This window comes from Seriola dumerili, unplaced genomic scaffold (assembly GCF_002260705.1).
Source record: "Seriola dumerili isolate Sdu_G_001 unplaced genomic scaffold, Sdu_1.0 BDQW01000050.1, whole genome shotgun sequence".
Classification (NCBI taxonomy): domain Eukaryota; kingdom Metazoa; phylum Chordata; class Actinopteri; order Carangiformes; family Carangidae; genus Seriola; species Seriola dumerili.
The window spans coordinates 4,313,854-4,339,423 of NW_019174305.1; the positions used below are offsets into that span (position 1 = coordinate 4,313,854).

At 41.1% G+C, this 25,570-nt stretch overlaps 1 protein-coding gene across 1 annotated transcript in view; it reads left to right on the forward strand.

Moving 5' to 3' along the window:
- Positions 1 to 25,570, forward strand: part of LOC111217899 (VPS10 domain-containing receptor SorCS3-like) — a 234,281-nt gene that overhangs the window by 170,741 nt on the left and 37,970 nt on the right. The window contains exons 5-16 of the mRNA XM_022739921.1: positions 2,385 to 2,458; positions 3,715 to 3,779; positions 5,803 to 5,921; positions 8,701 to 8,790; positions 9,171 to 9,350; positions 16,008 to 16,154; positions 18,381 to 18,483; positions 19,662 to 19,738; positions 20,368 to 20,459; positions 21,720 to 21,827; positions 23,680 to 23,797; positions 23,904 to 24,037. Of these exons, the coding sequence (XP_022595642.1) occupies positions 2,385 to 2,458; positions 3,715 to 3,779; positions 5,803 to 5,921; positions 8,701 to 8,790; positions 9,171 to 9,350; positions 16,008 to 16,154; positions 18,381 to 18,483; positions 19,662 to 19,738; positions 20,368 to 20,459; positions 21,720 to 21,827; positions 23,680 to 23,797; positions 23,904 to 24,037 (1,307 nt within the window). The remainder of the gene's footprint in view (positions 1 to 2,384; positions 2,459 to 3,714; positions 3,780 to 5,802; positions 5,922 to 8,700; positions 8,791 to 9,170; positions 9,351 to 16,007; positions 16,155 to 18,380; positions 18,484 to 19,661; positions 19,739 to 20,367; positions 20,460 to 21,719; positions 21,828 to 23,679; positions 23,798 to 23,903; positions 24,038 to 25,570) is intronic.

The following is a 25,570-nucleotide window of genomic DNA, read 5'->3' on the forward strand; positions in this document are numbered from 1 at the left end:
ACCTTGACGATATATACCATACAAAAATGTATCATACATATTTTTAATATATGCACATTACACATTTTTACAATGGATATCTAATATATATGTATATATATATATATATATATATATATATGTGTGTGCGTGCGTGTAGCATATGCAGGGGTCACAGATCACAGATCTCTGAATAAAACCAATAAAACAGTAATTAGATCATTTGTGTTTCATATCATTGTTACATGTAGTCATACTTTACATTTTAAAAGGTTACTTTTCATTTAGTTCCTGTGTATTTCACAATGGAAAAAATGTTGTCAAATATTTTCATCGAGTCATAATTGTCATCGTTTCCTCAAACAAATCTGGCTGTGAGTTTCTGATCTTCTGCGAAGGCTACATGTGCATATCACATCATCCGAACGACCAGCATTACCTGCGAATCGCTGCACGAGTCAGAGCAACCTAAAATGTTTTCTAAACCTGTCATCAGCATGAATAGATGAGTTTAACAATCATGCTCTCTGCAATTCCTCAGTCATCATTTAGCCTCTCATCCTTTGTCGGCTTCCCCCGGCTGTCATTGGCTCCATTGGTGGCGGTGCAGCCGGCTGGCCGCGCTTTTGATTTATCAAAGTGAGTGGGAAACTATGAAGCTTACTTTGTGACAGCTCAGAAGCTTTAAAATTTAAGATGTCATTGAACTGATGAATGGGGAGAGGAGAGGCTGAGCCTGCCCGCTGGCGTCATATGTCACTGTCCGATGTGATGAGGGACCCTGACTGCCACCCTGTTACACCAACGCAAAGGCTCCAGTAGGGAACCTTTCTTTACTGAGCTTGGAAGAATCAGAGATTTTATGCCTATGGGTGCTGTATATTGGACTCTGTTCCACTTTATAAAGGTTTAGACAAATGTTTGCTCCCAGCTTATACTTCTTCCATTCCTTAACCACACAGGGCACACTATGACGAATGCTTTGGTCTCCTGCCGTTGTTTATTATTGTCAAGCGCTCCAAACAGACACATGGCCTTCAAGTGCTGATCATATGATGGAAAAACCACAAGATAGTGTTTGACATCCATATGCGAAATCCAAGGAATCACACCAGCTTCAGATTAAAAGCAGATCATTGCTACATTGCTGTACATATTTAGAGAACACTGCTGATGTCATTTTTAAATAGAAAACACACCTGCTGACATAGATAGATTTTCCCTTGCGGAGCTGACAAATAAATTTGCAGCAAGTGACAAATGTGTATCCTTTTATCAGAGTAAGTGTCAGATTTGCTGTGATAAAAGGCAACAAGTAGGAACATTAGCATAGAGCTCAACTGGGGCCACCGCACCACGAGGAAATAACAATGCACAGACACAGCAAGATATAAGGGTGCTGCTTCCACAGCATCAATCAATACAGTGCTGGGAAATGCACCTGGGTTATTAATTGTTTGCCTTAGCACCAGAAAATGTAATTAGTACATTGAAATTAGGCCACCGGTTCCATATTGTACACCTACACGTCAGCTGAACCATATATCATTCCTTGCATCCATGGATACTCATTCTGCAGGGTCTTGGTTTTGATTGGGTGCTTTTGCGTCCAACAGCTGTTTTTAATACAACATTCTAAAACCTGGATAAAAGCAAGGGTGTAGGTTTGATCTCTTTTAGTCTGATGGTTTTTGTAACCTGTGTATTGTAATGGGAAAAATTGATACCATCATATGTGTGCTCTTATGTAACCTCATTTTAACCCCCTTGTAGTTGATAAACTCTTCCAGTTAGAGCTGAACTGCCCTTGACTGTGGTAAAGGAGTAGTTCTTTATCATGACTTCTATGACCTCCAGATAGTCCCCGGGCTATCAGCCAATCAAAAGCTAGCATGCCTAAATCAATCGGCTTGGGGACAAAGTGAACAAATTCACTCAAATATTGGTAGGGACAATTATTTCCTCCCAAAATATTGGTGGGGACATGTCCCTACTGTCCATATGCAAACCTGTGCCCATGGATAAAACCAAATGATTTGCTCATGAAGCTAAAAGTGGCCACATTGATATTATATCTATTTCAGTTTTTATGTATTGTTCTCTCAAGTGCTTCCTCTAAACCAATAGCTGCCATTTGTAACAGGTGAGGGGAGTAGAGGTGCCTGTATTTGTGACAATATGTTAGCTTAAATGGCCAGTTGGTAATGGCCAGCCTATCTCCTGATAATTCTTTCTAGCCTCTGACTAAGCTCCACCCTTGAATTATCCAGCCGTGCCCCAAGCTCACTCGTCATTGTTCAAACTTTTAAATCAGCCAGTCTAATTAGAATCTGGACCAGTGCAGAAACATGCATTCGTCTTTCTAATAAGACTTTTTCTTTCCTTTTTCTCTGATATCTCTGCAGTTATACAGCTCGGTGGACTTTGGAAGAAAATGGCAGCTCATCCATGAACATGTCACGCCGAACAGATTCTACTGGTGAGTCAGTCTTTTTCACGTGTCGGCTCCATCCCTCTTCTCCAAAGTTTGTTTACTCAGAAATGCAGAAACTGTTGCTCATGTTCTGCACAACTGAGCAAGTGATATTGATGGCTTAGAACAAGGTGTGTGACTGACTGGTGATGCTGCTAAAATTCTGCACATTTTCTACTCCTTGATACAATCAGGCAGAGATTAATCTCCTCCTTCAGAACGCACTTAGCATTCAGCGTCCGAGGGCACGTTGCATTCCTCTTCATTTCTCACACACGCCCTGCTCCTATCAGTCACATTGCACAGAAATACTAGATTATTATTTTTACATCAGCAGGAGAAGGAGAGGGAGGTGGTTTTCGAAAGCTGCACACATGCAGATACAAAAGTGTACATACAGTATGAGGAACTATGACTAATAATGGATCCAGGACGTCCCTGTCGCTTCTTATCCAGTCACGTCTGCTGCTCACCCTCCCCTGCAGTGTACCCACAATCTGAAAGTGCACACTCATCACAAACTTAGGCCCGGATCTATTCCAGCTCATTGCTCCTCTCCTCCTCTCTGAGTCGACTGGGGTGTGCCTGGGATTGCCGTTGGCTATATCCACCATAGCTTGCATAAATCTGGTGCTGCTTCCGTGCCATTGTGGTATAATCCTAAATAATGTGCACAATCCATCGCCGGCTCTGCCCTTCACCGCCAAAGCCCCTTCAAGGGCATCTAAACACCGGATGGGCTTCTAGCAATGGCTAGGCAGACCTCCAGTTGGCTGCATTTAGACAATGGTTTCATCAGCCTCCAAGGGATATGAAATATCCCCACAATGGAAAAGCTGCATCTATCCAGTATAATCCATAAGCAGTGAAATGAGCAAGAAAGCAAGATTTTACTGAGACATACTCATGCTTGTATACTGGTGACCCTGCACCACCCACTCAGTAATGAGGATGAGGAGTCTGCTTGTATTGTTACATTTTGCTTGAAGGGATCTAGCCTTGATTTGCGGTGGATGTGCTTGGTATAATATGGCATTTGGAATATGGAGGAAACCTTCCTGTATTCTCCTTATTAAGTTAAAGATATCATCTGTAATTGTAGCAGAATGCCTCTGCTAGATCTTTCTCCCTTTTCTTCTGTTCCCTCCTCCACTCTCTCTTTGCACTGACAACTCTTTTGTCTTTTTTTCATCCTTTACACCCCTTTCTATTCATTGTCATTATGTTTACGTATTCCTCCACGGTTTGTCATTCTCTCCAAGGTCTGTCTCGGGCCTAGACAAGGAGCCAGATCTGGTACACATGGAGGCTCACACACCAGATGGAAGTGAGTGTCTCTTACACACACACACACACACACACACACACACACACCTGATAGAGAAGTAATGAACAGGTCTCTATAGGAATGAATTCCTCCCGGAGTACAGAAGGCATCCCCGGGGAAATGGTACTGGCTTGCCCCACCAATAAACCTAGTGCATGAGTCTTGATTAATACGGCCTTTCTTCTCTTCCTTTTCACTTCGCTGAATGTCAGCTCCATAACTCTGAAAGGCAGTGCCAACAAGGTGACATAGGTGAAACTGTTTATGCCAGCCTGCGATGTCAGAGTAGTGTCACTGAGGTATGAGCATTGCTTTTTTCTCATATAACCGCAGAGACAGAGAGAGAGGGAGCTTTTGTGTGGTGCTGCATAGAGGAAAATTAGTCCAAATAGATGGAATACAACCCTACATACAGTGGCTTCAGAAAGTATTCAAGCCCCTTCACTTTCTGCACACTCTATAATGTTGTAGATTTCATTTTAAATGGATAGAATTGCCATGTCTGGCCCCAATCTACAGTCAATTATCCATAATGACAAAACATTATTAAACTCATAACCTGAGTCTCTCATTTATCCAAGTATTCAGACCCTTCACTGTGGCTCCAAATTGTGGTCAGGTGCATCCTCTTTGCTTTAATTATCCTTGAGATGTGTCTAAAACTTGATTGGGGTCCATCTGTGACAAATTGAATTGATTGGACGTAGTTTAGAAAGGCTCACACCTGTGTATACAAGAGCCCAGTTTTCACACTGCATTACAAAAACCAAGCCATGTAGTCCAAGAACCTCTCTGTAGACTTCTGAGATAATATTGTGAAAAGGCACCACAGTTTGGAACCACCAGGACTTTTCCCGTACTTGGCTGTCTGGCCAAACTGAGTAACTAGGCAAGACTGGTCTTGACCAAGATCCCAATGGTCAGAGTAACAGAAGTCGTCTGCAGAGATGGGAGAATCTGCCAGAAGGACAACCACCTCAGCACCACTCCATCAATCAGGCCTTCATGGTAGAGTGGTTAGATGAAAGCCAGTTGGAGAAAAAGGCTCATGACACCCTGCTCAGTGTTTGCCAAATGGCATTTAAAGGATTCTGGGTGTATGAGGAAAAAAGAGTATTTGGTCTGATGAGACAAAAATTTAACTCTTTGGGAAGAACTCCAAGCACTATGCCTGGCAAACACCAGGCAGTGCTCATCACCTGTCGGCATCATGCTATGGGGATGCTTCTCATCAGCAGAGACATGGAGGACTGGTCAGAATTGAGGAAAGGAAATGCAGCCAAATCCAGAGAGTCCTTAAGGAAAACTTGAGTGCACACAACCTGAGACTGGGACTATGGTTCACCTTTCAGCACAACATAGACCCTGACCATACAGCCAAGACAGTGCTGGAGTGGCTTTGGGAGTCTCTGTCCCAGAGTGACCCAGCCAAAGCCCAGACTTAAACCTCAAAGAACATCTGTGGAGAGACCTGAGGATGCCAGGCAAAGCTTGGCCTACCAAGATTGATGGGCACAGATGGCAATTTTGTGCAGGGAAAATTAAATCTACAAGTAAGGAAGAGGATTAGGGCCACATGTGAAAAAAAATAGATAAATACAATCTACAGTTCTGGCTTTAAAGTCAGAATTCTGACTATTTTATCATCCGACTTTCTAAAAAAATATATATTTCTTTCACATTAGGGCCACATGAGAATTTTTTCAGAATTCTGACTTTAAAGTTATAATTCCAAAATGAAAGTCTGAATCTACAAAAGAAATTTATGTGACCCTAATCTTCTTCTGTATAGGCCTACAACACAATACAGTGTGCAAAAAGAATACTTACCTAAGTAAGACACTTAAATATCATTAGATGTAATTCAGAGAAAAAAAGTTACTACATAAAGATGCTCTCAGTTTATCATGTTACAGGTAAGGTTTTAATACAGCCTCATATATGAAGATGCACTACAAGGAGCAAAATAATATTACTAGTCATAAACCTTCTTGTGCATCCTGTATGTCTTTCTATTTGACAGATGTGCAGTATGTCACGTGCAAAGCTCAGATGTGCACAGAAGCTAACAGGAACTACCCATTCCCGGGATACGTAGACATCAGCTCTTTGGTGGTTCAAGATGACTACATATTCATACAGGTAGGGCTCTGAACACTCAGCCCCACTTACTACATGGTACGTGATGGAATATGCTATGTAGACATTAGCAATCCTGAGTAAAATGCAGCTTACTTATTGGGGAGCTGCTATAGCTAGCTTAGCTATCTTGTATGAAATGTGTGTGGATTTTATTAGTATTATGTTAGTTCTCATGACTTATTATGTTTCGCCTTGATTTAAGCTAAGCTATTTTAGCTACTTTTTAACACTAAGGGGCAGAAAGACAAACAGGAACACAAGCTTCAACAGTGATCAGCTTTACGTAGTTTTAGCTAACGTGTTAGCAAACACATTTATGCTTAGATATGAAGGAGACACAGAGCAACATGACATGAAGATGAAGTTGGTCAGAGCTGAGAGTTGGGCATACATTTGTCAAAGGTTTTGTTCTACAGGAGATGTTTTAAATCACACACAGATATTTCATTGATCATTCATACAAAAATAAATAAATTAATGAATGATAAAACAGGTAATAAAATGTTTCACCTCTACTGCCACAAAATCACAGAGATTGTTTTCTACGCAGGTCTCATGCAAAATATTTCTGATGCAAATGATTTTGCTCGGCAAAAAGAAAATACGTAAAAATCGGTTTACTTTGGCCTCAGTTGAACATTTGTGTTTTGTTCTTCAGTGAACCCAGGACTAGTTTTAATATTCATCCTAGCCACTGCTTGGTCTGTCATATTAATCATGATTTCTGTGACAGAAAAAAGTCTGACATGGTAATGTCCTGAATTCCAAGTAACACAGATTTAATTTAGGGTTGTATTTTAATTTCATCTACAGCATGGATATTATTTACTTTGACATTGTGCTAATTAGGTTTGTTGCATTGAAAGGTCAATTGGAAAAGTCAGAATAATTACACAGCTCATCCACAACAACACCAATTTTATTCAAATTTACCTCCAAATTGATGTTTTCAGCACCAGTGTTTACGTGGGAAAAGTATCTGGCTTTGTTTTGTGTTTATCTCTTCATTATTTCTATCCTCTTGTCAAAGTGGCTTTAAGGCCAGCCTAGGAACAGCTGGCTCTGAAAAAGTCTGAAAAAATATCTTGCTCCAGAGAGTAGATGATGAGAGTAGATGACCTACTGTATGTCTTACGAAATCCTTGCCTGACACTATTACAACAAACTAGTAACCATCATTTATAAAATCCTCCACACCCCGAACCCCTCACCTCTCCACAGTACACCAAGTTTCACAGTCTGACATCAGCCTGTGTACCTGAATCACTCTGCTGTGGTCATGACTGTACCTGTGTGCCATCAAATGTATATTTTAAGAATATATTGAGGACATTATACTAATAGTAATAGTGATTCCAAAATTCTGCCTTTTACTATTATTTTCTGTTGCAGTAGTTGTTGTAATGGTGCTCTTCCAGTTGTTCAGCAGAGAACGGATTTTTCAGAAAAACCTACTTACCTGAGCCACCTACAGGCAAGTGCTTCCTCTGGAACCCTTACCGCCCTTGGCAGCACATTAGACAAAGAAATAGAGTTGTTCTCCAAAGATCCTTCAATCCTGTTTGACCTCTCTGAAGTCTTTCAAGTAAACTCACAAGCACTCAACCTAAACCTCCCCTTCAATTCGAGGACCTCCACATTTTAACACGTACGCGTCACAGACGAAGGATCCTGAAAGGGATGGGAAAAAGAAAATCAATCATACCAATTCCTCTTAAAGTTCAAACCGCCTCTGGTTACCCCGCCATCGATCTCCTGCTCCTTTACTCGATTGCATGTGGGACTGTTCTGCAGTGCTCACCGCTAGGCCGCTATATTTCCTCTCAGAGCTTGTTTTCTCTCTTCTGAGCCATTCAGAGCACTTACAAGATCAGTAAAAGAATCGGCCCTGTCATACAACATTAATACTGATATCGCTTCTCTTCAGCGGAGAGCCACAAGTTTGATTTGAAGGTTTTCCTCAAATGAATTTCATTTTGTTATTGATAGAAGGGAAAAGTGGGTTATGATGCTGCAGTCTCACTTTGCTCTGTGTGTCTCTATATACGTGTGTGTGTGTGTGTGTGTGTGTGTGTGTGTGTGTGTGTGTGTGTGTGCGCGCGCGTGTGTGTATGTGTGTAAAGTGCTTGGTTTCCATTGCCTCGAGGCTAATGACATCTCTCAAACACCCACCATCCCTGTGTTTTCTTGCTGCATAAGCTAACAACTAACAGCTTGGAGTGTTTGCAAGGGGTCTAGATCATTAAGGATGACTTTTTTTTTCCTAGACAGCAGATGAGGCTCGGGTAGGCAACTTAAAGATTTCTCTTGACAAAGAATAATGAGACTATTGATTGTCCTACGAGATATTTACCAAAGTCCACTTTGAAACCACCAAGTGCATTGACACCTGGGGAGGGCAGCATCCTCTGAATGCAAGCCAGGAGATCGCTATAAATGGCCAAGTCCAAAAAAGAAATACCCCGTGTATCCAGCAGCGCCTTGAAAAGCAGAGCAGGACGACGAGAGCAAGAGATTGATGTATGTGCCTACACCCACCACCTTAATCGATTGGATAAGATACGATATGGTGTCAGTGATGAGGTTAAACATGAGGTCTCGCTACAAGGTGTCCTCTATATTTGCTCCATCACAGCAGTACCAAGAGACATTGTGGAAATCAAATGCTGCCAAAACAAAGCTAAAATTAAACCAAAGCTCCAGATACCAGAGGGTGAGAAACGCTGTATGCAGTATTCAATATATGCAATTAACTGTACTTCATGTTTTATGTGTGTAGGTTCCTACATTAGGACGAGCCACCTATTATGTGTCCTACAAGAGAGACTCATTTATACAAATCAAACTGCCCAAATATTCCCTGCCTAAGGTAAGTGTCTAGTGTCTTATTACTCAGTATTTTACCTTCTAAGACTCATTGATATGTTCTTAATTGCTGGATGACAGAGACTTGAATTTGATGCTGTCACAGTGGAAAAATATACGTAGATATATGGTTGAAAATATGCATATACATTTTTCAGTTTGTTTTTCCTTAAAAGCTGGTTAACTAAAGTTGTATTTTTAGTAGTAGCACCACATTCAAAGTGAGTCCCTGAGTGAGCTATCCCTTACCATATTTCATCAACCATTTATATTCACACTACAGCATTGATCTCATGACCAGTCCCACAGGGTCAGCATGTTCTAATCCGTCACCTCTCCACCTCCAGTCATAACTCCTCTTAATCTCTCCCTGCTCTCTGATAGGATTTACACATTGTCAGCACTGATGAGAAGCAGGTATTTGCAGCAGTGCAGGAGTGGAACCAGAACGACACCTATAACCTCTACCTGTCTGACACCAGAGGGATCTACTTCACCTTGGCCATGGAAAATGTTAAGACCACTAGGGGCATCGGAGGGAACCAGATGCTAGACCTCTACGAGGTAGGCACCTGATGAAACTGGTCCCCCTACGGGGACATATACAGTGAGATTTTCATTGATTGGATCTATGGCAAGTTACAGGGACTATTACTTCCCCACTGCTTCTTCAGATCGACCATAATGCACAGGTACATACAGTACATGCACCGAAACAGCAGACAGGATGTTTGGTGGGTAATTGCACAAAAAATAACCATAGAGTGTCTCTGAAGAGTGCATCAATACGGCTGTTAATCAACAAGTGACCCAGCAATTACTTTGCTGCTGCTGAATTTTCTGTCTTTTAAATCTCTGCAGTATATTCCTCTTTGGAACAAGGACTACTACATTTTAAAGGCCCACCTCTGATACAAATATAAACATGCCTGTCAACCAGCATGATCATGCTGGAAGTAGCCAAAGAAGCCATGACAAGCCAAGATGACAAATTGTGGCCATAAAGGGGTGGACATGCCCAGCAATAATACTTGGATAGGTCGTGGCTTTTTAACAGAGATATATATTTAGCTCTGTTTTGGCCTGCACCAACTATTTCACATTTCCTGAGAAAAAAATATCTGGTCTTTAGCCACTAAATGCTCGGCTGTGTTTACCAGCCAGTCACTGACTTTGTCTGATGGTTGTTTGGTGCTGTGTGGATTCAACAGATGGTTTAACAGAGCTTTAATGCTAAAAATGTAGTTGATGAAAACCAAACCACTGCTGTTGCATGTCCTCAAACCAAAACAATGAGCTGAAAGATACTAAGGCTGTGTGCACACTAATATGTTTTCGTTTTAAAATGCCGTTTATAAACAATTTCCATCCAGACGACCGTTTTAGCTCCGTATCAGAAACAATCTCCGTCCATACCAACACACCTGAAAACGCGGATTTACATGACCATTCAAGTACACTGAGCATGCACAAGCCGGTGTAAACAGGAAGCAGAGTGTCTACTCTGCAGTTGATTAGTAGCACTAAATACTACAAACAAGGAAACACAGTTATAGCGTTAAAATGCAGAATTTAACTGACGAACAGCTGCTAGCACAGACAACAATGTCAGTAATGCATGTAATTTGATTATCATGTAGCTTTCACCACTGGTGGTCGAGGCTGGTAAGACCCAATCAGGGAGCGACCATTGCTGTCTACGTCATAGTTTCTAAAGATATCTTTTTTTGTCCGTCCAGACAACAACACAACCCCAGACTTTTTGAATATAAAACGGGGCCAGCAGCGTTTCCAAAAGTCAAAAAGACTCGAAACTCTGGAGTAGCGTGGACGCCAGGCGAAAACGTAGCAAAAAAGATACGTCTTGGAACTAAAACGTAGTAATGTGAACATAGCCTAAAATGCTCTGTAGTGCTGAAGGGAACAGCAGACTGATGACCATTCTCTATGGATTCGACGCCCCTCTAATCCTTTCATATAGTCATCTGATTTATAGTTAACATATTTATAATGATGACCTTGGTAGCTTACTGGTTAGATATCGCATGTGTTTGCATTAGCATTCAGCAGGAAAGTAGAATTCCCTCCTCCTCCACTCCCCTGGTGAACCCAGTTTATCACTCCTGTACTGGCAGGTGTGACTGAGAGAGTGAGGGAAGTGAGATATTGGCCAGCAGCAGTGGCAGTGGTGTGGTAATTAACAATGCCATTACTTCTCTTGCACAGTATGTCGTGTGTGTGTGTGTGTGTAGGTCTGAGTGTGTGCAGCTCCCATTACCATGCAGCAGTAGTTAAAGCATTTCCGCACACGGCATGAGATGATAAGGCGTTTTAATTTTATTTGTCACACGGTCACAGCTCTGCTCTTGATCTGAACCTAAACAAGAGCCAGATGATACACTGCTGTCTCTGATAGATCACACCCAATACACATCAAAAGATATATGCTGTGGAACTCATCGCATTTATTGCTATTAGACCCTAACAAACTGCACTTCACAGACGTAATGTTCCAAAGAGAAGGCTCGGCTCCGGTCAGCCTGGAGGCGAATCAGCAAAGTATGTGGATGTTGTTTTGTTCTTCCGCTTTGAAGTTATGTATCTTCTCAGAAGGCCTTTGTTCTCTTTGCATTCTTGCTCCTAAAATTGATAATGCTACTTCCGCACAGAAAATTGGACAATTATCCTCTAAATGAGAAGGATTAATTTATTGACAATCACATTGGATAAGGGCAGTTTCTGTAATCATGAGCCTTTGTTGTGCAAACAAATTTTCTGTTGACATCAGGGCTATACATCACCCACTGCACTTCACTTCAATCTGAGGGGTGGTTTAGCAGGTGGCTTTCTGACAGTTATCACTGATTGTTTTGGATTGACAGTATCAGAACTTATTTATCTCTTTGTTGCCTCACTATAAACAGCTCCGACTGATTGGAGACACGAAGTGGATTGTTGTCAGTAGAGACTATTAGTCTAATCCCGCACACCTGTGTGAAGATGAAACCAAGCAACGCAAACATTTATTGCAGACGAGAATTGAACAATCAGTTGATAGTGGAAATAATAATTAATTGCAGCTTTATTTAAATGTACAGGGATTTGTTTTGGGAGCACGGCTTCACAGATACTGTAAATGGAATTTGCATTGATGTTGTGGCACGCTATATAAAATGCAGTGGTTGCATTTATTTTTCCTATATGTGGACATGTGGGTTATATTTGGATTTGTCTAAAAAGCAAAAAGAGGGTCATGCACAGAGTTTCCATTTGCAGTAAATGCTGACCAATAAAATCAGCCTCCTTATGTTTTATTTAAGAATTCCCTATTGTATGATAACTAGACTAAGTCAACAGAGTCCAGTGCTGAATTCAGTATCAGCAAATAGAGATGTCTTTTGGGGCGAATGCATTTACAGAGGTTCAGATGTTCGAGCTGTGTCTTCTCCCTCAAAACAGGCTGTGTGACAAAAAAAAAGTCCTCTCCAGACATGTTTGAAACTATGTAAACATACTCTATTATTAATATTTTGTTTAACATAATTTTTAAAATGGAAAACTGGGGCTGGAAGCTCATCTATTTTTACTCGCTCATTGAATTATTCTGGATCAGGCTATGCCCCACCCACCACTGCTGCTTGAGCTAGGCTGACAGGTGAAAGAGCAGAGAGTATCTAGATAGTTAGTGGAGTGAGAAGTTTGTTGTGCACAAAAATCGGTGACTGGAATACAGGAAGATTTTTTGAGTCATTGGTTCAGTGCAGTTCCAAGGTGGAAATACTAGTCATGGTATTGACTGCTTATTTTGCTCATGATATGTCTCATGTTATATTTAAAAAAAAAAAAACACCATATGAGCATGTTAACAAGGTTAAAAACTTAAATTTCATTGGAGAGGATCTTTAAAAGATTTTGCACTGTTCACAACTTGGTCAGAGTTATGACTCATGCTCCACCGATGGCAGCAGGGATTATTAAAACCAGCTGGGTGTTCATTGTCTTTGCTCACACGCTGCAGCACAATCATCATGTTTTATTCTCCTTTCTATTACTGCTCATTCGCAACAAATAACAGAACTGCTTTAAATCGTTGTTGCACTGAGGCACAAAGTGAGTTCCCTAAAATGTTGCTGACTCCCTTTAATGCTGTTCTGCTAAGAGTAATCTGTTCTGTAGGATAGAGACCTACGTCTGCATCGTTCACTTTGTCATCAAGACAGTAGAGTGTCAGTGGTGTGAGGGATGGATTGAGTGAAATGTATGCTAGTGGGGACGAGTGGTTCTCCTTGTTTGCATGCAGGTGTGTGTGTGTGTGTGTGTGTGTGTGTGTGTGTGTGTTTTTGCACGTCCGTACATGTTGAGGAGGTGGAGGCAATAAATAATTACTGCAGTGAATGACAGGTCAGGTTGGATAGAGACGAGAGGACCCTCGTTAGTTGCATCCATCCTGAGCACCATGTTTCTATGACACTGTCAAATGTGCTGCCTATTAGTGCCACTTATACAGATGTGCCCCTTCAGGGAGGGACACACATCCAACTGCAGCCTCTCACTATGGCAACCATTTGGAGAGACTGTCCTTGTATCATGCTTTGGTTTGGTTGAAGGATGTGTCTAATCCCTGAGAGACAACTTGCAGGGAGGAATTTGGAAGAGTGTGTGTCCATACGAGTGTAACTGTGTGTATGCGTGTGTTTTTGGGAGAGTCACTCTGACTGTGTGAAAACAGATAAGGTGTCACTTCTCAACAGTCAGTCATCATTTTGTCCTGTCTGGATTGCTGAAACATGTAAGGATATAATGACCAGCTGCGACGGCGTGGCTGGTACATTATTGTTTTCACCTTGTGAGTCTGTATCTGCCATCATGGGGAAATATGGTCCTGGAGACATCTATTATAGCAGGAACTACCATACAGGCTGTTTGGAGTAAATGCATCATTGTTTTTTGTCTGTGGGTAGATTTTGCCACCATGATACTGTGCAAGATACAACCATGAAACTTTACAGGTCTGTAGTTGAAGAGGCTCAGACATGTGGCTGAGTCTCCCTGATGTTTCCTCTAACCCTAACCATGTTGATGTGAGTTTTCACCATGGTAATTTTTCTGATTTCAAAAATCACATCAGTAACACACCATTACACTAGCTGACATTTTCCTTTATTACCATGAACATGGGCACTGATGTGTATTGTACTGATCTCAGATGATTAAAATGAGGGCCGTGTATAGCAGAGATCTGCCAATTAATCAGTTTGGCTGATAGGATGGTATAAATAAACTCAGAATCGGCAGAACTTTGGATGATGGCTGTGCTGCCTCTACCAGTCACATGAGGACAGACAATGTCTTTTACATGGAGGCTTGTGTGTGTGTGCGTGCGTGCGGGCGTGCGTGCGTGCGTGCGTGCGTGTGTCATCATGGCAAAATATGGACCTGGAGATTTCTGGAACTACCACAGAGGCTGTTTTGAGTAATTGTGAGATGTCTTTATGTCTGTGGATAGATATTGTCACCAGGGTCACTTTACAGGTGTGTAGATGAGATTAAAGGTCCCATATTTTACAGGGGCTCAGAGCTTCTCTTCTGATTGGCTGACTGTATTCTGAGTGATCAAATAGAAATATATCAGATTTCAGGTAAAGGTTTCCAAGTTTAGAGTAAACCCGCAGGACTTGAAGCATGAGAGAGCTATTACAGCAAGTTAGGTAGGGTCCTATGGTCCAGTCCAGCATAGATGTTAGATTGGGGGATGAATGTCCAATATTGACTTCATGGATGAAAGGGTACAGGTGTTTATCATGTCTCTGCGCCAGAGAGGACCAGAATGCAGTGGTGAGTGTCATAGGGATCTCCAATGAAAAAAATCTGAGCACAGAATGATGAACTGAGTTTTTGCCCCAGTTTGATGATGAGATTTTGAATATGATGTTTAAATGTAAATGATTCATCAAGCCAAACACCAAGATATTTATACTCTGTAACTCTTTCAATATTGCTACCATTTAGTGTAGATAGGTGTAGACTGTTAAAATCAATATCTCTTGCTCTAGTAAAAAAAAGAAATTGGTACCAGCTTTAAGTTTATAAGTGCATCTTGAGTAGCATTAAAATAATGTTGTAGATTCTCAACAGCAAGATACAGAGTACTGTCATACATTCAGTTAGAAAAGAGACAACGTCATCATTGTAAATAAGACTGGGCCCAGAACTGATTCTTGTGGGACACCTTTTGTTACTGGTAAAAAATGTGATTGGATATTTCCAGATTTGACACACTGAAATCTTTCAGAAAGGTAATTTTGAAGCTATCTACAAGCAACGGAATCAAACCCAATATTACATTGGGTAGATTACATTTATAGTAGAGAGCGACCAATTAATCGGTTTGGTTGGTTAATCACCACTGACAGGATGGTTTATAAATAAACTCAGAATCGGCAGAACTTTGGCAGCAGTCGGGGGACGTACGTCACCGTTTTATATGGAGGCTTCTTTGATGAAGTCAAGGTAATGTCATTACCTGCCACAACAGCGTGGCTGGTATTGTTTTCACCTTGTCAGTGTGTGTGTGTGCGCGCGCGCGTGTTTTTGTGTGTTTTTGTGTGTGTGTGCATGTGTGCGTCATTCATCATGGCAAAATGTGGTCCTGGAGACATCTTCATCTACTGTAGCAGGAACTACCACAGATGCACTTTTGAGTATTTTGGCAAGTGTTTTTATGTCTCTCTGTCTGTGGACAGATATTGTCACTGTGATGGTATCACAACTGCACAGTTATGAAACTATACAGGTGTGCAGTTGAGATCAAAATGAAACTGGGTTTGGTCCAACCCATGATTACTGAGTGCTCATGAGTTGGAACGTCAACATGCCGATGGGCGTCATGGCTGCTATGATCCCATCGCACGATGGTCTCTACTTACAAATAGCACTGAACACTGTATAACAAAATGCAGCTGACTCTGCTTATGGTGTCTGCCAGACTGTCACACACAGCAAGAAAGGATAAGCACACCATTTGCATTTAACTGGTGCTGTGAAAATTGTTGCCTCAATACACAAAATGCCCTTTCTGATTAGAGCGCTGGGTATGCTTTCTCATCTGCAAATGAGAACTGAACTGTTATGGGAGCATTAGATAGATATAAAATACTCCTACTGATTTGCATTAAGAGGGTAACGCTGAGATTCAATCTGTTATGTGTCTATGTTCATCAGGTGGCCGGAATTAAGGGCATGTTAATCGCTAACAAAAGGCAAGACAACCAAGTGAAGACCTACATCACCTACAACAAGGGCCGGGACTGGAGGCTCCTGCAGGCCCCTGCTACTGACCTGGACGGAAACGACATCCACTGCATACTGGTAAGACACTTCATATTTACGACAGCTTGAAAGATGGCGTGCTCATGTATAGAGTGTAAAAATGAAAAATGAGAGTTTAGAATTTAGAATGAATTGTTATGATGGAATTAATTGCAACAAATGATTAGTGAAGCTGCAGAGAAAGTGGCTGTTCTCCTGCTGTTACAATGTTCCAATACAATGAGATAAATAAGACTTTATTTTATTATGCACAAGGGGTTGTCATGGTACCACAACTGAATGAATTTAGTGGAAACTTTTGCATGTAACTATATACAGGTTTACTCATTAACAACTGCATATCTTGTGATGTTAGCTAAAATGACATGCACACATACCTGACTACTGCTCACAGCACTGACTGATCATTGGCAGCACTGTCACTGGTGAAACCCCTTACACACTTACACAGGTTTATGCATCCTTAACTGTACGCTGCCCACTACAACCATAAATTGCTGACCTGCTGACCATCAAGCAACATTCCTGGTTCAGTTGGGGGTTAAGAGCCATGCTCAAGGGCCCCTCAGTGGTGTTGATAAGTACTGCTCTTTAAATTTCCCGGAGTTGGAGGTTGAACCAACAACTCTTTCACTAATCATTAGGTCTTAAGTTCATTGGGAACTAAAGAGGATCCGCTTTAGAAACAAAATCCATTTATTAAAAAATCACCAACATTTATGCTGATTTTTTTTTTTTTTCATTTTGCGAATGACTTTTTACCGTTCCTAACAAAGTGTTATGCTTGACAAGGAGATGCACAAACCAGAGAGGTTTCTGACAACATGTCAACCCAAATGTTGCTATAAGTCGTCTTTAATTAAGCCATTGATAACAGCATGTAAACCCTTTCATAAATTGTGTCTTAATAGAAAGAACTACTGAATAGCTAATGCACTAATCCAACCCCTTTAAATCAGAAAATGCTCTGATAGTTGCTGCATGTCAAATTAAATTAAATCAATGATCAAATTAAATAAAATACTGTAAAATACTGTTTTGGTCATACAGTGAAAAACTAATATTAGTGTATAATATAGGTGTTGTTTTTTAATAGCATGCTTAGGGAAATGCAAGTTGTGCTTGAGGCACTGCGGATCCAGATTTACTGCATGTGTTGACGGCACCTCCTTCCTCATTAGACAGCCTCCCTGCAACTAAAGCTAACAGGCCAACTGCTAGGAAGAATCATGTTTGAGACATTAAGAGGACTCCATGCTGTTTAAGAGGTGATTTTGGGGCCGTGTACTGTGGCTTACAGGTTCCCTGTGATTGCGCATTCATGTGACATTTTAATTACTGCTGTAGATTCCTTTTGATTACCCTGTTCAGTCCCACTGCCCTTGATGTCCTTACACCAGTGACATGCTGTCTGCTGCAAAGATGAAAGCAGACACAATTTTTTTTCTGCTCTGTGAACAAATGTAATTGTCTTCTGTTGTGTGCATGCCCTGGAGACTTGGCTTCATACGTAAATGCAAATTCCATCGCTCTTTGTATTAATGACAGATTAAATGCAATTAGCAAAACTTATGAAAGCACAGTTAGCTCTGTTTGGGAGACTAATTGGGAGGTTTTTTTTTTTTGTTTTTTTTTGTTCAACAATTTTGTTCTGACCCTATCATTTCAAATGAAGTATCCACACTCCCTTTCCTCTGCTATTAAATTGTTAATTAAAAAAGCTGATGCACAGTCAGAATGCATCTATATTATATTTATAATGAATATTCCATCCCTCCATCCATTCATTTCCAGCAGCTTAGTCCAGGCTCAGGTCGTGGTGGCGGCAGGTCAAGCAAGGTAGTCTAGACATCCCTCTCCCCAGCGACATTCTCCAGCTCCTCCTGGGGGATCCCCCCAGCATTCCCAAAATGTAATACAATAGCTGTGTCCCAATTGGTGTGGCCCTTCGTAGCCATCATAGACCACGAAGGCTGAACCAGCTCCTGTCGCCTAGCAACTTTGACAACAGTGGCTTCAAAATGGGACAGCATAGTTGCGCTGCTGAGACGCAATCGGTCTTCAAATGCAACCTCCAAAGGATGCAGCCCCTGAATTGGGACACAGCTAATGTAATTTATCCAACACTCAAAGTCATGTTTACTCTTCCAAAAATATTTGTGTGGGTCATGGTTTTCATGTCAACTCTTTCTGGGTGAATGTATTTTAACATATTTCTTTTCTTCAAATCAGCATTCAGTTCAGTTAATTATTCGTCTTTTCCAGCCTTTCTGTTCACTTCATCTCCAACTGCAAATGTCAGAGAACCCTTACTTGTCAGGAACAATCACCACCAAGAACTCTGCACCAGGGATCATAGTTGCCACAGGTGAGACAAAAGACCAGGAGTATGTAGAGTAAAACCACAGAGCATTGATAAATAGAAACACATTTCTAGCCCACCACAGCAATTTGTAAATATACATTTTCTAGCCTCAGCTCTTTCCCTCCAAATAAAAATTACATTTCAAATCATGAAAATATTCAGTGTGCAGCGCTGCGACGTGATCCGCCGAGTCATCTTATATACTCCCACTAAAGCATCTGGGTCAAAGATTCTTTAAGCTACACTTGGTGCACCACAGGATCTCCGCATCTTCCACAGTAAACAGGTTGTGGATCACTTGTCCACTTGTTTCGATGACAAGTAACTCAGCCAATCATGCATGTGTGCGGTGTCGGTTTGTGTTGTGCAGTGTCTTTGTGCCTGAGAGAGCGTTTGAAACAGTTGAGGTAAAGAAAGAGAGACGAGTTCAGAAAAAAATAGACGTGTTAGCAGCAGTGGCCGTGTCAGCGAAAAAAAAAGTCTGCCTTTGGCTTGTGTGTGTGAGCGTTCACGCGTGAGTGTGTGTTTGTCTTTGGATCTGTCTGTTTTGTCTTTGGTGTGTGAGAATGCTGAATAAACATACATCTCCACTGCCGTGCTTGCAGTGTGTCTTTTTTGTGTGTGTGTGTGTGTGTGTGTGTGTGTGTGTGTATGTGTGTGTGTGTGTGTGTGTATAGTGCTGGCCAAGCCTTTGCTTTGGCACTGCGATTCACTTTGCCCACTGCGCCTTTTAAGACGTCAGCTGGTGCAGAGATCATCTCACCAACATGACAAACACCATCCAGATCAAACACATGCCTATTTACTGAGCCGTGGCCAAGATAGTGGAGCAGATCGGCAGAAGAAGCTACACACTCGCAGGAAAAAGCTTTGGAGGCATTGTAAAACTATAAAACTGCCAGAACCAAGGAGGCGCCCACCCTCCTCCACATTATGTTGCCTGAATAATGCAGGCATGCATAGGAATTAACCCCGCGTCTTCTTTGTATTATTCACATGTGTTTACACACCAAGCCGATCTGGGAGTCAAGCCAGTAAATTAATCACTTGACGTGGTGTGATTACGCAGCATGTATTTAAAACACATATGGCACTTCATCTGTGTGATTTTACTGTGTTTTTTTTTTTTGTTTTGTTTTTTTTTCGCTGTGTCACATATTCTGTTGGCGTTCCCACTGCAGGAAATATTGGAGCAGAGCTGTCTTACAACAACGTTGGCATGTTCATATCATCCGATGCTGGCAATAGCTGGAGACAGGTGAGCTTCACACCAACATTCACGTTCAGATCAAGCCGAGTGACAGGCCCGAACAACAGTGTGAAATGTTGACATGAAAGCTACTGGATTTCCAAATGTATATTGGATTGAGGTGTCTTGTAAAACAAACCACCCACTCTCCTTCCACTTCAGCAAGGCACATTCACAATAGGCCTTAAATTCATGTGACATTTTTGGCGCATCACAGTAGAAAAAGCACAGGTGTAAATAAAATTAATAATGGATGAATTTCATTCAGTTGCTCCATTTTCAGGTTCCTGCTATTACACATTCAGGCTCACTGGCACTTGGCATGGCTTACTGGGACACCGAAATATAATAGAGCCATTGTTAAAGTTATTAGTTACCTGGGAAATGTCTGTGATAAAAGAAAGCCTGTCATGATAGTAGCAGATTTACAAATCAAAAATTCATAGTCATTTTTGAAACAGCGGGTCCTTGATTTCAGACTGAAATCAGTAAAAGCAGGCTTCCCATTTCTCGGCAAAAACTATTGATTTTCCCAGATGTAATGACATCCGCTGCTAGCACATTTTATAAAACAAAAAAATGTTTGCTGTCCCTTTTGTCAGTACTATAAGGATGAATTTCCGCATATGTCTCTTCAGATTTTTGAAGAGGAGCACAACGTGTGGTTTCTGGATAAAGGAGGGGCCCTTGTCGCTGTGAAACAGCCATCTGTGCCAACCAGACACTTGTGGTACGTCCATTTAGAGAACTTTTTTCCGTCTTAAATTGCCTCTCCAATTTCCTACAGCTATTCTTAATTAATTTAACACTTATTGTCCAAAAAAAAAAAAAAAACGAGCAGGTATATCGTGCATGTGACACTCGATCCAGTTAGTGATGCACTTTGACTGTGGCTCTTGGAAAAAAAAAAAAAAAAAGTCACAGGCAATATAATTTGAGAGATTTTTTTTTGAAGCCACTTATCATTAACAGCCAGCAGTCTGAGCCCCCCCCCCCCCCCCCCCTTTAGTGTTTTCATTAACATGTTGCTTCCCTCTTGCCAAACCGCGTGCCTACGCTTTGCCTCAGTGCAGGCTAATCCAAGTGAGACCAGATCTGTTCTCCAGTCGCTTTTGCAACAATTTTGAAATTAGTTTTAGAGCCAGTGAAGTGTAGCCTGCTGGGTTTTTGTCTCCCAACCAATTTAAGAACGATGGTAGAGGAAGTGAAAAAAAAAAATGACAGATAGAAAGAAGCTTGTGTATCTCCATAGCCACTGTACAGCAGCTATGAAACAGTATTGCTTTCTCAGCCACTGTTAAGTTAAACACTTCCCCAGCCTGAATCTCATAATAGGTTCATGTCAACGCTTTTTCTGTTGCAAATGCTTTTAGCTAAATGAAGACAGTGGGGGTTTTAGAGGCAGCATGGGGGGATTTTTCTTTCTTCCAAGCACAGGCCTCAGCAGTGTTTCAACCCATGTCACACTCAGGTACTGCTAGTTGTTCTCACATCAGCACCGATGTTGATAAGCTGTCAGAATAAATAGAGCCTAGGCCTCGATGATGAAAGCTGTCCAATTTTTTTGCTGTCTCCTTCTCCCTCTGCAGTTTTGTAGTCAAACATGAAACAGTTCTATTCTGGTCTTGTTTTTTTCACCCTGGTGTAGACTTTACCCAGGACCTGTGACGTTGCTTTTTTTTTTCCTTTTTGACACCAAAACATTAACTCTCTTCATGTGCTCTGAAAGCAGTTTTGTGCATCTGTGCTTTGATAACCAGGCAGACTGTCTTTTAAATACCCCTTTTAATGCTCAGACATTTGATATTTACCCAAAGCTACAGTAGCTAATTGCACAGAGACTCAGAGACTCGTCTGTTGAGACAAGCCAGTCATTCTGATCCCCACCTAAATCCTCCCCTATGACCAGGCTCTAATACACAGCGTCTGTTTCTGTGCCATTGCTATCGCTGGGTTTGTGATGAGAATACATTGTGACACACATGCACAGGGTCAGCTTTGATGAGGGGAGGCAGTGGAACCAACACAGCTTCTCCTCTGTGCCGCTTTTCGTGGACGGAGTCTTGGTGGAGGCCGGGGCCGAGAACCAAATCATGACGTGAGTCCAGAAAAAAAATCCAAAAAGAGACAAATGACATGTTAAAAGGGTTTTTGTCCTTGTAGGGGGGGTGTCGTGGGCCGTGTGAAAGGTGAGTGGTATTTTCACTACTTTGTTCGGTCCCCTGAGTTATTTTTCCCTCAGCAGGCTTGATGGATAAAGGACTTTTAGAAGACGTCTGTTCAAAGCTTTCTGGTAGTTAGTCTTTATTACGCCACATTTCTGAGAGGCAGGTCATGTAGGCTGTTAGTCAGACCTTTGTGGATATTAGATCACTTGACAAATGGGTTTGATCACAGGAAAGTCACTGTTGTTCAATCTTAAAGCCCCTAAAACCATGGCTTCAAATCTTAAATATCTCTGTATATGATTAAATAGCCACGGCTAGATACGCAAAAAAAAATCAGTCACTGTGAGTTCTATCAAAACCTGAGCTCACAGGTTTTCATCAGGATTGTGTGGGTGTGGTTTGATAAGATTTCATTGAGGGGGACCAAACCACCCCCCGACTGCCACAACCTTCCTCAAACCAGCGAAAAAAGAAAAAGAAAAACAGACACAGTTTGAACACGTGTTCACGTAGGATCCATCATTCACAGTAAAAGGCCTTTAAAGAATAATTCCAGTTCATTACAACTAATGTCTTATTTTTGTAGTTTTTGATAGGAAAGAGAGCTATTGCTGAGATGTGGGAACAACAAGTCAGATGGAAATTAAACATCAATATAAGAAGACAGGGGGAAAATGTAATAAGAAATAAAATAGGAAAGAATCACATGGCTTGTTTTCAACCTGATCATCTGACTAGTCCTTTCTTGTATTTCATGTTCATTTTTGTTGCCAGATCTCAGCAGTTCATTTGAAAAGTACAATGTTGTTAACAAAAATAGAAAGGTAGGGAGATATTGTAGTTCTTAACTGGTGTGCATATGACTCAGATTTTACTCCAAATAATTTGGATACTAGATTTAAGGACTGGACAGCTAAAGGAATAACAGCTCTATACATTATAATTAAAGAAAGCACACTGCTCAGTTTCGAAACGCTTAAAGAGAAACACCTATTAGATAAGCAAGACTTTTATCGATATCCGAAAATGCAACATTATGTTGATATTAAGGTGAAAAATGCAACCAAACCATGTATATGTCTGATGGGACTGTTTAGAAAAGCATACAGTTCAGATACTGGTAAAGGAATCATTCCATCCACATATAAAGGTCTGTCAAATCTTAAAACACATTCCACTTCATACATTAAGACAAAATGGGAGAAGAAAGGGGGGATCATTATATCTGAGGAAGAATGGACAACAATATGCAAGTACCAATGGAAGTGTACCAGCTCACAGAAATTGAGGGAGTTTGGCTGGAAGAACATGATAAGGCATTTTATTACACCTGCTCAGAAATCCCACTTCCTGTTGTGGAAATCAAAACGCAAACCACCACCATGTTTTCTGGGACTGCCCTGTCATTGAAATGTGAAATCCCTCTAGAAATGAAAACTATATATTTTGGATATGTACCACAAGAATGGTCCAAAAGAGATAAATATTTAATGAATATACTGTTAGTGGCTGGTAAATGGTTATCACAGGAGAGCCCAACTTCAAAAGTATGGATGGAAATTACACAGGGCATTTATAAAATGGAAAAGATAACAGCATTTGTCAATCATAAATTGGAACAATGTACCAGATATTGTAAAAAAAAAAATTGATTAGCTTGGGGTTGGTTGCAATAAACCACAATTCTTCTTTAATCGCCTCACATTATTTTGTGAGGTCTTACAGCCCATTATTTAAAGTAATTGTGTCATTTTTTTTTAAGTTTGTCATTTGCCTCTGCAGCTTTTTTGGACACTTCAGCCACCGTTCTGAATGGCAGCTCATCAAGATAGACTACAAGTCCATCTTCAGCAGGAAATGCACAGAGGAGGACTATCAGACCTGGCACCTACACAACCAGGTAAAACGTGTGTGTGTGTGTGTGTGTGTAAAACTGATTGTGTTAAAGTTCATGCTATAAAAAGAGGTATCACTGACAGTAATTATGGTGCTCATTGTGACCACAGGGTGAGCCATGTGTGATGGGACAAAAACAGATTTACATGAAGCGCAGGCCTGGAAACTACTGCATGCTGGGAAAAGATTACTCCAGAATCCTCTCAGCTGAGTCCTGTATTTGCCGAGCTCATGATTTTGAATGGTAAGATGGAGTTTGTCTTTGTACAATGGCTCCTTTCTTCATTATCGTCAGGGGAGATTATGTTTTTCTCCATTGTCTGCAAAAGCACTTCATTAACAGCAATGTTTGTTCTATAACACTGCCACACATGTTGAAGCGCTGCTTTCAAAGGCTGTGTGTTGTTTTATTGTGTTAATACTTTGATTATTTTGCACTGGGTGGATGCCAAGTCTGAATGTTTGTAACAGTATGAATGCTACGCCCAATCAAAAGTATTAAAAAAAAAAAAAAAACAGCTCTTAAGTCTTGAAAACAGCTTCCCCTCATTAGCCACTTGTTTCTTTAGAGTGAATCCATCCAGCTACCATTAAACGTCCTCTTCAGTCCACTCAAATGTGCTCTTAAGGGTTGATCTAACCTACTTGCTTTAGCTAGAAACAACTCAATCACATTACTTCAACCCTGTATCTGTATCGGCTGGATTGCCACAAAGCAGGATTAGAAAATAACACTAATGTTTTGAGCTATGAGACTTTTGTTTTAGACCAGCCTTTCTCAAAGAGTGGTCTGCCAGTAAATTTTGTTAAAATGTCATGTTTTATATTCAATGTTTCCCAAACTGTCTGTGAGTGACCACAAAGCCTATAGCAAGTGTATATATTTTGTTATTAAAACGGAGAGTGGGGTCTCCAGGAAATTAGCTGGTTTAGAGCGAGAAGGTCCAGATGTGTGTCCCGATTAGAGAACACAGAGACGGACTTCCGGTTCAGTTATGACTGATTTATTCTGCTGCGGTCTTTTGTCATTTACACACAGCAATAAATCGAGGTAATGCAGGTAAAAGACCCCTACAGGCCAGGGAAAACCCTCCAGCAATCAACAGCCACATGGAGTGGGAAACTAACTAGCTTTCACGACACCGCAGCACACACGACAGGTATGGTGCGTTCAAGGGGCGTCAGTACAACTCTGGTGCATTCAATGACGTGGGACATTACATATCACAATGAAAACAAACTATCAGTGAATGATACATGATGAATGACTGATAACCATGAACAAGCAACAGCATATAACAACATGGGCTTTCTAACAGTTATAATAAATCAACTCCTATGAATTGACTGTTTTACAGTGTTGTTGGACTTACAGCGACGTAACCGGCCCTTTTGCAAAGCTGTCTACTCACGTAGCTACTACGTTTTACAGTTTATGTTTTACGATTAAAGTAAAAAAAATGATCAGCATGAAGTTTGAAAGGAAATGTGGATGACTAACGGATAGCTAACGGTTAGCCTGCCCCAGGGATTGCTCTGAACTTCAGCAGGCATCAGCAGCCTCTCGACCATCCGACACACTGACCATCAATTAAAAGAAAATCAAATGAAACGTTCGACATAACGGACACAACAAGCAAGTGTTAAGACAGTGTTGAGTTTTATTAGTAATGTCATCCTGTTGCACCACCTGTTGCTGTGCAGTGTGTGTGGCACAGTGGTTGTGGATAATTAAAACTTTCCAAGTGATATTCTCCCACACAAGCTCGCCACAGTA